The sequence below is a fragment of the Natator depressus genome, chromosome 2 (genome assembly GCF_965152275.1).
Source record: "Natator depressus isolate rNatDep1 chromosome 2, rNatDep2.hap1, whole genome shotgun sequence".
Taxonomy (NCBI): Eukaryota; Metazoa; Chordata; order Testudines; family Cheloniidae; genus Natator; species Natator depressus.
Window position 1 is genome coordinate 24,106,426 of NC_134235.1, and position 12,564 is coordinate 24,118,989.

The 12,564-nt window shown below is 40.1% G+C and overlaps 1 protein-coding gene across 1 annotated transcript in view; it reads right to left on the bottom strand.

Moving 5' to 3' along the window:
* The window catches only part of COL14A1 (collagen type XIV alpha 1 chain), a 176,873-nt gene that overhangs the window by 68,861 nt on the left and 95,448 nt on the right, over positions 1-12,564 (bottom strand). The window contains exons 26-31 of the mRNA XM_074943899.1: positions 12,085-12,224; positions 10,790-10,913; positions 9,533-9,676; positions 6,293-6,457; positions 3,849-3,887; positions 3,506-3,644 (exon numbers count right to left, since the gene is read on the bottom strand). Of these exons, the coding sequence (XP_074800000.1) occupies positions 3,506-3,644; positions 3,849-3,887; positions 6,293-6,457; positions 9,533-9,676; positions 10,790-10,913; positions 12,085-12,224 (751 nt within the window). The remainder of the gene's footprint in view (positions 1-3,505; positions 3,645-3,848; positions 3,888-6,292; positions 6,458-9,532; positions 9,677-10,789; positions 10,914-12,084; positions 12,225-12,564) is intronic.

Below are 12,564 nucleotides of genomic sequence, written 5' to 3' on the forward strand. Positions count from 1 at the left end.
CAACCTCTCTGGCCACTCAGTAAAAGACTTAAGGATGGCAATTCTGCAACAGAAAACTTCAAAAACAGACTCCAATGAGAAACTGCTGAGCTTGAATTCATATGCAAACTAGATACCATTAACTTGGGTTTGAATAGAGACTGGGAGTGGCTGGGTCATTACACATATTGAATCTATTTCCCCATATTAAGTATCCTCACACCTTCTTGTCAACTGTCTAAATAGGCCATCTTGATTATCACTACAAAAGTTTTTTTTCTCCTGCTGATAATAGCTCATCTTAATTAATTAGCCTCTTATAGTTTGTATGGCAAATTCCACCTTCTCTGTATGTATATATATATATATATATATATATATCTTCTTACTATATGTTCCATTCAATGCATCCGATGAAGTGGGCTCTAGCCCACGAAAGCTTATGCTCTAATAAATTTGTTAGTCTCTAAGGTGCCACAAGTACTCCTGGTTTGTTTTTTTTTGCGGATACAGACTAACACGGCTGCTACTCTGAAACCTTAAATTTAGTATGTGATGAAAACATAAATGAGTTGGAAGACCCATTATAATGGACCTTTCCTTTCTAGTTCAATGTCCTTTAAACTATTGGTAGATAAGCAACTAACTTGTGACAGAGACTATTTTGGGAACTTTTATAATTATATTTAGAATGTTTTTTATAAATATAGAAGCCAAAATTTTAAACAGTCCAGTCAAAATGGACTTTACATATAAAATTGAAATCTACTGATAGCTAGAAATAGGCAGATACTTTTTGGTTGGTAGTTTATTTGCCAAAAAAATGCATTCATCAGTCAAAGAAAACTATTCATGAATTCAGGTAGAACTTGGCAAATAGTTTCAGCTGACTAAAAAAAAAAAAATCAAAGAAGTTGAAATAGTTCATTTTGACATTTTTGAAAGGAAATGTTTTGATGTCTTGTTTTGAAATGACATTTCATTTCTAAATTTAGTTAGATTAAAAAAAACTAAAAAGGGTAAAACTCATCCAAAAATGTAAAAAAAAAAAAGTCATTTGAGTTTTAATGCAAATTATTCTTTTTGAGTTTTTAGTTTAATTGAGAACCCCCCCCCCCCACCCAAATCAGTTTTGGTTAACCCACAATGAATTTTCTTTTGGCTTTTGCAGTTTGGCCATCAAACCAAAAAATCAGTTATTCACTCAGCTCTTTTGAAAGCCTCCCAGAATTTTTTCAGAAGAGCAGGGACGTTCATAATAGAAGAGATGTTTGTTATTTTATTTCATTTCCTAAAGCTTGGGTTTGTTATTCTACACTCTAAGCTTTTATTTAAGCTCTGTTTGACCAATCTTGAGCAGGGACAAAAGAAAAATGAGAGGTCCAGGATTAATGCACTAGCTAGCTCTAAAGTGGAAATATGAATTATGAGTCTGATTTGTATAACATGTATAGATGCCTTATGTGGGCGGAAAGGTTACTGATAAGTCCAACTTCCCACTGGTCCCAGTGCTACTTTGGAAATTGTGTGCTTTTGGATACCATGCTTATTTTTGGAAGAAAACAGCATAAAAATTGCATTCAGTAATCATTATAATCTGTACAATTCACATATGGGATGCATTAGTACATTCTCTCTGTGTATGTGTGTGCACAATTCTTAGGCAAAGTCCTGCTCTTAGAACCACTCTCTGAAGCCCTTACCAGCAACATGTTTTCTATTGTGTATTCAGCACTCAAACCCCAGGCAGATTTACATATATTGGAGATGAAGAATATAAAGAATATAAAACACTGGGGGCCAAGAGTCTCTTCAGGATTTCTGGCTTGGAAAGCAAATTTAAATCTGAGTTCAGGAAAGTGACGGTAAAGTCAGAGATAAGAGACAGTAAAGTCAGAGATAATCATCTGCAGGGATGATTTAGCTGGGGATTGGTCCTGCTTTGAGCAGGGGGTTGGACTAGATGACCTCCTGAGGTCCCTTCCAACCCTGACATTCTATGATTCTATGACAAAGGACCATTTTGTCAGGAGGACAGCTTTGGTCTTCAAAGTATTCAGCTTAAGAAATTACAGCATTGGTGGAAGTTGACAGAGTCAAGACAGGCTGGTAAATGAAAAATAAAAGGTTCAGACACTGAGTGGAAGGCGCATGTACAATAGAACAGAATAAAAGTGATGACCTAGGATGAAGCTAAGAATGCGGTTCCCAAGGAGAAAATATATGGAGAACTAGATAGATAGAAAAACAGAATCTTACAGCATTCCAAATTGGAAAAGGAGAGCTAGAACTGAAACCAAGAGGGAGTGCAGTGAAGACATCAAGTTTTTGCATGCCGTGCTCAGAGAAGGGAGAGATATCCATAATATTCAATGTCACAGTGAGATCAGATGAGATGAGAAAAAAAAAAAAAAGATATCCCTGAGCCATACCTGTAAGGAGTCCTTAACAACACAGAGAAAGACAATCTCAATACCGTGCAAAGGGTTGAAAACACAGTGAAGCAAACAGGAAGGCTGTGGTGCTGAGGTAGCCAGAGAGGTAAGGGAAGAGCATATAGAAAAGCAGAAGAGATAATAAGGCAAAACAAAAGAGGGCAGAAGCATGAACTGCTAACCTCTGTAGATTCCAACCAAACTGCCTCCCCGCCAAACAAAACATTGGGAAAGCCATCAATAAGAAAGTTTCTAGGAGTATAGTCCCAACTGTGGCAAAACAAGATAATTTCATATAAACACCAAGAAGGTATCTAACATAAAAGTTTAAAACTATTTCCCTGTGGAAAGACTATTGTTCTTTTGTACTAATTTCAGACCAATAAATGCTTCTAGTTAATTTCTGCAGGGTGTAATCCAGTAATTGGCACCCAGATATAAAAGCTAATCCATTCCTTTCCTCTGCTGCAGTGTTGTTAGTCCACTGTGTCTGTATGGGGAACTGGATGTAGAGGAGCCATGGACCATGCATAGCACAAGAAGCAGAGTCCTCGTGGATTAAGGGAAGGTCAGAAGATCCTCCCATCACCCTTCTTGTGAAGGAGTAAGATAATAAGTACTCCAGGGGCGATTCTTTACCTCCACCTGTGTGCCTCTTCACAGAACCTAGTCCTAATTCTTGAACTGCATGGCAGATCCTGGATTTAAACACAGGGGTAGACTGATACCCTTCCTCCCAGTGGGTAGCACTATCCATGAGAAATCCCACTGAAAAACAGTGGGACTATTCATAGAGTTAAGTAATACTGAACATGAGTAAATTATCACAATCTGGCCCTAAATTTGCATACACGAAATTGATAATCATCATATTGACACCTGTCTGCAAGTAGCTTATGTCTGAAGCTAAAAATTGGAGTGGAGTTAGTTCAGGACTTGGGTATCCATGAAACACTCTTGCTATTCGCTGTTATAACACACATTGAAATAACATGTTGGTCTCCATGTTCTTCCGCCATGGAAATGCTAAGTCTAAAATGAGTGGCGTCTTGCACGGGGCACTAGGACCATTTACATATATTAATACTTACTTGGTAGGCTGGGAAACCAAGGCATCTTTATGCAGTCTGTAACACGGATAAGCATTAAAAGTACCAGGCTCCATAGATACTCCTTCTACTGTCGAAAACTCCTTTTCAACCAAACCAAACATTTCCATCATTTTAAATCCTGGAAAGCATAAAAATACTAAACGTATCACTTTAAATTCATTATGTTAAGGGACAAACTGAACTACATAAAGGAGCTTCATATCACTGTGCGGTTAACAGCTGTTGTTATAAACAAAAGTAAGTAATTTATTCCCTACAGGTGTGTATCTCAGTAAATGAAAATGATTCCATAAATGCAGAATCTATTATCACAATACTGTACCTGCTAAACTGTTGCCATCCTTATATACCAATGGGCAAGCTGGAAAAAAATAAAAATATATTTAAACTCAGAAGAGCAGTACATACTTCAAAATATATCTGTTTTATTTCTTCCTATAAAGAGAAAATTAAACTAATCTCTCCCAGGAAAGGTCTGCAGCAGACTCAGCAAACAGTGAGGTCTACAGATCTAGTTCTGGGCATCTGTGAGGCAAACCCACAGCTAGACCATAGCTGCTCACTCAGCTAGGACTCACCCCCGTCCAGCAGAGCCTGCAGTGACTCAACACTCAGGCATGCTGCAGCAGCATATCCCTGGGCAGGGCCCAAGTCAGATGACCCCAGGGCACAGATATTTCACCTTTACTGCCAGAACCACAAGTAAGTTTGTACAAGATCACCACTTGGCTAGGAACCCTTCTGCTGTCTCATGGTGTTACTGACTCTCTAGGCTTCCAGACTACCCTCAGTCCTGTCCCTGTTCCTTGTCCAAGCCTTGTTCCAGCCTCGTCTGTGCCCTAATTTGAATGTGCTCCAGCCCTGATCCTGACCTACTCCAGCCTGCACCTGCCTCTTAACCCCAGACCTTTGGACTGACTCCAACTCAGCTTTGACCTTCAGCCTGCTTCCAGACTCAGATTACAATCCTGATTTGGGTTGTCTATGGAATCTTTCCCCGACTCTGACCCACAGCCTGTCCCCAGACCCTGGTTTCAGCATTGCCCTCTTTCTGGTCCTGACTCTGTTTGGATTCAAATCACTACTCCAACCACCAGGCATGACAGCCTAGAGCCCAGAGCCTGACAGCATCCCATGTGGCACCACTAGGTGTTCCAGGCTAGCACCCCAAATTAAAGGGCACTTTTGAAAATGTAGGCCTGAATGACCAGTCAATAATATTGCTGAGCTTGCAAAGTCCTGGTCTAATGATTAGGGCCCTGCCAAATTCATGGTCTATTATGGTCAACTTCACGGCCATAGAATTTTAAAATTGGTAAATTTCACATTTTCAGATGTTTAAATCTGAAATTTCATGGTTGTAGTCATGGGGGCCCTGACCCAAAAGGGGAGGAGGTGGGGGGGGGGGGGTGTCACAAACCTGTTGTAGGGTGGTCATGGGATTGACATCCTCACTTCTGTGCTGCCTTCAGGGCTGGACTCTGAAGGAAGCAATCGCCGAGCTTCCTGCAGCCATAGAAGGTTCCTAGAGGTGGAGGTGGGTCTGATCTCCCCCCACCTCCCTCCAGAGCAGCTGTGCAGGGAATGGACAAATCCCGTCCCTCCCCAGCCCAGCCAGAGCTAGGAGTCCCCATTGCTGGGGCGCTCCCAGCAGCACAGGGAAGATCAAATCCAAAAGTCTCCTCCAGCTGCAGGAACCTTTGGGACTGCTGCCCTGTCCCAGAGCATCCTGCAGCAGAGGGAGGCACCCAGAGGTGGGTCTGGTCTCTCCCCTCACCCCAGAACAGCTGTACAGGGGATGGATACGTCCTGTCCCTCCCCAGCCCAGCCTGAGCTAGGACCCCCACATTTCTGGGGCATTCCTAGGAACAAGGGGACACCGGATTTCACGGGAAAGGACTTATTTCACAGTCCATGATGCATTTTTCATGGCCATGAAATTGGTAGGGCCCTACTAATGATGCATAATGTTGAAGCTGCAACCATCAAGAAGTAGATTGTAAGGGTTTAAAAAAGGATGCATAGGAATACAAAGAAAGCAACATTCTTGTGTATTCAGTTCTGGCAGATTGCAGCTCTATATTCATGTCAGCTACATACATGCCATTTTCCAGGCATATATATAATGGAACATAATGAGGGTGTGTGTGTATGAAACGTGGATCATGCCCTCTGACCACTAGGTCCTGACCCAGAAAGTCCCTCCTTTCCTCTAGTCATAGAGGGTCTAGAAGAATGACATCTCCATGACTTTGGAGAGGTGCCAGAATTATAGCAGGAAACTCCTGCTCCACCCTTCCCCTTTGGGCTATAACTTTTCCAATTTGTGTGCTATATACATACTAGAATTTGGCCCTGAGGAATGCATTTTACAGATGTTGTTTAAATAAGGACTGTTTAGTCAACACTAATCACAGAATAGGTTAAGGGTCTGTAGAAAATAAAAAGTCATTTAAAAATTGTAGACCAAAATTCTGCTCTCATTTACCCTGCTGTAAATTCAGAGCAACTTCTTTGTGGTCAGTGGAATTACTCTGGGTTTACACCAGTATAACAGAGGTCCCTGAATAACTGCAACCAGAACCCGACTAGTCTTGTACCACAATAATATTGTAGCAATGATAGCCATAGAGATATTAGAAAACTCACTGTATGTTTCAATGGAATGGAAATAGAATTTTTGGAATAGAAAAGTGAATAAATAAACTCCTTATTTAGCAGGTATTGAATGTTGCATAGGCACAAATACAAATCAAAATGGCTAACTTGCTGATGCAGTTTCACAGACAAAAGTGATCAGCTCATCTTCAATCTTCTTGAAGGCATCAAAATCATCCACAAAGAAGACATGTCTTTCACTAGGCTTGCTGCCAATGTTAACTAATTCTGAATAATCTGCATCCGCCACACCAATAGCAAAAATGCTGAAACCTATAAAACAAAAGGAAATATTCTTGTAATGTGTTCATTTGAAGAGCAAAAATCAAATACAAACATACCATGTCCTTTGGCTCCTTTCCTGACTAAATGTAAAAGTAGAAAAATTCAGTCCTACTTCTTGTTCAGCCAATAGCTAAGCGAAACCAGTTTGTTTACATTTACATTTACAGGAGATAATGTTGACCACTTCTTAATTACAATGTCACTGAAAGTGAGAACAGGTGTTCGCATGGCACTGTTGTAACCAGCGTCGCAAGATATTTACGTGCCAGATACGCTAAAGATTCATTTGCCTCTTCATTCTTCAGCCATCATTCCAGAGGACATGCTTCCATGCTGATGACGCTCATTAAAAAATAATGCATTAATTAAATTTGTGACTGAACTCCTTAGGGGAGAATTGTATGTCTCCTGCTCTTTTTTACCCGCATTCTACGATATATTTCATGTTATAGCAGTCTCGGATGACAACCCAGCACATGTTGTTCGTTTTAAGAACACTTTCATTGCAAATTTGACAAAATGCAAAGAAGATACCAATGTGAAATTTCTAAAAATAGCTACAGCACTCGACCCAAGATTTAAGAATCTGAAGTGCCTTCCAAAATCTGAGAGAGACAAGGTGTGGAGCATGCTTTCAGAAGTCTTAAAAAGAGTAAAAAGAAAAGGAGTACTTGTGGCACCTTAGAGACTAACAAATTTATTTGAGCATAAGCTTTCGTGAGCTACAGCTCACTTCATCGGATGCATTCAGTGAGTAACTCAGTAATTCAGTGAGTAAAAAAGTAACACTCAGATGCAGAAACTACAGAACCCGAACCACCAAAAAAGAAAATCGACCTTCAGCTGGTGGCATCTGACTCAGATAATGAAAATGAACATGCATCGGTCTGCACTTCTTTGGATCGTTATCTAGCAAAACTCGTCATCAGCATGGACACATTCCTCTGAAATGGTGGTTGAAGCCTCAAGAGACATATGAATCTTTAGCTCATCTGACATGTGAATATCTTGCCACGCCAGCTACAACAGTGCCTGTTCTCATTTTCAAGTGCCATTGTAAACAGGAAGCAGGCAGCATTATCTTCTGCAAATGTAAACAAACTTGTTTGAATGATTGACTGAACAAGAAGTAGGAGGACTGATTGGACTTGTATTCTCTAAAGTTTTACATTGTTTTATTTTTGAATGTAGGGATTTTTGTACATAATGCCATGGCCAGTAGAAGGGCTTTCCTAACAGAGAATTCCAACCTCTGAAACTCGTTCCTTTCACAGATACACCAGACTTTTACTGTAATAATTCTTGTTATCTGTATTACAATAGGCCCAAACCAATATCAGGGCTCCTTTGTGCTAGACACAGTCCATACATATAGTTAGAGACAGTTCGTGCTCCAACCAGTTTACAATCTAAACAGACAACACAGACAGGGGGAACTAAGGCACAGAGAGATTAAGTGATTTGCCCAGGGTCACAAAGCAGAGCTAGCAACAGAGCTCGGGTCTCCTGACTCCCATTCCAGCGTCCTATCCAACAGACCACACTGTGTCTCTAGTGCAGTGGCTCTCAACGTTTCCAGACTACTATATCCTTTCCAGGAGTCTGATTTGTCTTGTGTACCCCAAGTGTCACCTCACTTAAACAACTTGCTTACAAAATCAGACATGAAAATACAAAAATGTCACAGCACAATGTTACTGAAAAATTGCCAACTTTCTCATTTTTACCACACAATTATACAAATCAATTGGAATATAAATATTGTACGTACATTTCAGTGCATAGTATATAGAGCAGTATGAACAAGTCATTGTCTGTATGAAATGTTAGTTTGTACTGACTTCGCTAGTCCATTATATGTAGCCTGTTGTAAAACCAGGCAAATATCTATGTGAGTTGATGTACTCCCTGGAAGACCTCTGCCTAAACCCTGGGGTACACATACCCTGGGTTCAGAACCACTGCTCTAGTGAGCTCCAATGCACAATACACGATGTATCTAGTTGATCAATTCTTCAAAATAGTTTGGTTCAATTTAACTGGAGAGCCTTATTTATTTTTGTTAGAGATTTGGGAGTTTTGTTGCTGCGCTTCTAAATTTAAAAACTAGTGTTCTGTTATTATGTAATTCTTGTTTTATTAGCGAGATGCTGTGCTCGGCCGTGGTTTCAGTGTAAATGCATGAAAAATAAACATAGCATGATTCATTTCTTATGAGTCAATATCTGACATTCAAATGATGCAAGTGGACAACTCAATGGAGAGACCATATTGTTTTGGGCTACAAGACCCAGTGACTAGTCAGAGCCCTGTACATGCCAAATTTAAAAGAAAAAAAAAAAGTGCATGCATACTACTTATTGAACCAACAGCCATTATAAACACTTATTTCTGTTATCCAGCCCATCTGGAACCCAAGCTTCCTCTTTGTTCTTTTGGGGGCAGGGACCCTGCGTAAATGTTCTGTGCTGTTCCAAGCACACTTTGGGGCTTGGTACAAATACTAAACAACAATAGTTATAACATTCATAATCTAATTATCGTGCTCAGAAACCATGGTGATGGGCACCAATATAAAACCCTGAGATAGGTAGTATAAAAACTTTAAGATAGTTATTGGAAGATGAGCGGCAGATTAGAAGCAGCACAAGAGTCCATCAAAGGTGCTTTATAAGAGCTCTTGTCTGGAAGGACAAAATAGTTTGGATGCTTCTAAAAGTGAGTTTATCTATCTTGGATGACAATATGGACTTGTAGGCCCCTCTCCTGAAAGTACTTAAGCATGTGAGTAGTCTGCATGATTTTAAAAACATGCACTAAAATTGAGCCAATAATACTAATAACTACAAATAAATTATATAAAATGCTAGTCATTCCCTAGTGGAATTCAGAGTTTCCCAGTGTGTGCTGTCTGCTTTATGTCTGACTTGGATTAGATTTGTAAACCCTTCTGGGGCAGGAATTATCCATATCTTGTGTCTGGGCTTAAACAGTGATTATGAAGATGAAGATGGAGGAGCAGGAAAAACTGAAAATGCAAACATTTCTTAATATATGTGTTACCATCTAGTTGCATCTCTCTGGAGACTTTGTTCACATCATCCTGTGATCGTCCATCAGTAATGACCACCAAAACTTTAGGGATACCCCTCCTTATGCCTGAATCAATGGTAAACAAGGCCTCCTGTGCATGCTTAATTGCTTTGCCTGAAACAGAAGAAATTCACTATGAAACGAATCTGGTTCATCCTAGATTTTCTGTTAATGCTTTATATACTGATAAAAGAACAAAGCCCCATATAAATTATTAGGTCAAGATTTTCAAAAGCATTTACCTAACGCCAAGCTTCTAAAGCCATGTTTAGACACCTAAATAGATAGCCTGATATTGAAAAGTGCTGAGCACCCAGCAGCAAACTCTGACTTCAGTGAGAGCTGGTGCGTGCTTGGCACTTTTGAAAATCAGGCCACTTATATAGATGAATAAATATGGATTTAGGAACCTAATTTTGACCTTGTCTTTTCAAACTCTCTGCTCTTGACCTTTGGCTTCTTAGGTTTAAAAAGATATGGCCAAATCCTCTATACTAAATGGACTTGGTTGGGATGTGGCGGGTCCTATGGTAGTCAACACACACCAAGTCCTCCCCTACGAGGATGCAAGTAGTTCAAAAATGCCAGTGCAGAATCTTCTGGGGAAAATGGAAATGTGTAATTGTGGTCACAGTGCAGTGCAAGTAGTTGCATCAAATTTCTGTGACGTCTGAGACGATAAACCCTATGGCCCCAAATAATCCTGCCAGTATTCAAGCTGAATTTCCTCCTCCTCAGAAAGCTATCCTCAGGGGCTAAACACAATTCTAGCTAGTACCACACCCATTCCTCCCCTGATCTGCTGAAACGCACTGCAAACCCCTGAACAACTTCCCTCTCCAGGATGGAGTCTCTCACTTTTCCACCTGCCAGCATGAATCCACATTACTTCCCATTCCACCTTCCCCAGCCCCCACAGCCATTTGTCTTTGACAGACCCTTTTCCCTTCACTGGTCCCCAGCCCTATAGTTGGGTTAAGGCCCAGAAATGCAGAGGTGCATCATGTGGGTAGTGCAACCATGAGATCTCCCGGGCTTTCTGGTCATGATGATGTGGGGCATTCCAGAGTCTCGCCTTTCATCCCCACTGCCAACTATCTTCATCTCCACTCTTCTTGCACTGACGTCACATGGCCTTATCCTGACAAACCACTTTGCAAATGGAGAGGTAACTCTGTCCAGAAAACGGTCATAAGAAACTGTTTCACAGCCTGCAACTGCTCTCACCTGTTTTGGTGTTTCCTCCTTTGTACGCTATGTGCTGAATGGCTTCAAGAAGAGTCTCTTTCGTTTTGTACACATTCAGTTTAAATTCTGTTCTGGGATCATCACTGAACTGAGCTATGGCAACCTGTATACAGAAAACATGCTAGTTAGTAAACACTGTTCTACGTTTAACAAGGGCACGTGAACCAGATCATTTAAAATAAGAGTTGTTTGGACTTTTGCTCCCTCCTTGACTTGAAGTCTTTTTTAATTTTTTTTTTTTAATTTCACTACATAAAGTTCAAATTTGTTCTCTGCAGCTTTGGTTGCTGCCTATCACTTTCTGGTTTCATTGGGTAGAAACAAGATGAGGAAGTATTCCCACCTTGGCAAAAGCATTCCCTGTTCAGTCCCAGGGCAAAATCCTATACACAGTTGCTCATATATGTATAGTTATTCCCACTCAGAAATAGCTTTACGTGAGTAACTGTGAGATTGGGACCGAAACTTAGGAAGTATTAGAAATAACATGAGAACCTATTTTTGAGTTATTTTCTCTCCCAAATGTGTTGCTACGTGAGCCCTGCCCTGCCTTAAATTAAGCATGTGTTTCTGTGGGATTGAGGACTATGTTTGTAAAAATAATTTGTTCTGATGTGAATCAGAAATTAAGAGAAAGCAAGGACTAAGTGTTTCTCTATGTTTGGAAAGTGTCTAACCCCCTTTGGGTTGTTTTAATATTAATATTAAACAACAACAAAATTAAAATGGCATGATTTAAAACAGTGATATACACAGCTGTATTTTTAAAAGGTTATAAAAAACTCTTACAGAGCACATTCAGTGTTTATCATCTTTTCCTGTGCAAGTACTTTAAAAATATGAATATAGTAATTATTTTAAATATTGTGCTTTATTTTATATCACATTTGTGCTTAGTCTAGAGCAGATGAATTTATAAAAACAAGAAAATTGAAAAATAAGCTTACAATTTTTAATGTCAGTGAAAACACTATTGTTTCTAGAGGACTAGGGTTGAAATAAACACCAGGTGGAGGAGCAGCACAAGGCCTAAATACTACTTAAATCCCATTGTGAGGGCTTAAGAGAGACTTGAATCATTCTTACACATTGTGCTGTCTCTCTGGTGAATCTCACCCTATGAAATATATAAAATAAGATACTGCAAAAGAACTGCTGCCAGAACTCAGTTTATAAAAAGAAGTGTGAAACAATGTCAACCACACTTTGATTGGTTTGATTCTAGACACTAGATACACTTGTTCGGTTATGCTCTCTCTCTTTGTGTTTGTTACCTGAGTTCCATCAGGACCAATTCTGTCCAAAGCTCCAACAGTGCTATACAGGAATCCAATTATTTTATTGAAATTGTCATCTCCAATACTCCATGACCCATCCACTAGGAACACCAGGTCAGCCTTGGCAGCTTTGCAAACTGATGAACAACAAATATTTTGGAAGTTACTTTTTGGTCACTGGTAACTTCTTTGTTAATACTCACTAAGGCCTCAGTTCGGCAATAGGATCTGCTGGCCTGGACACCCGAGTGCATGCAGAATCAACAGGGATCTGCACGGGATGAAGCATCTACACTAGCAGATGTAATTACATATCAGGGGTTAAGGTCTTAAAGGTTCTTAAATATTTCGCTAAACATTTTAATTTTAAAATAATGTAGCACGCACATTTACGTAACCCAAGAAGCTGGCAGGACATACTGAGCCACTGTACTACGTAACAGGGCGAGAAATCCTCCACTGCCAGGCTGTGGAGCT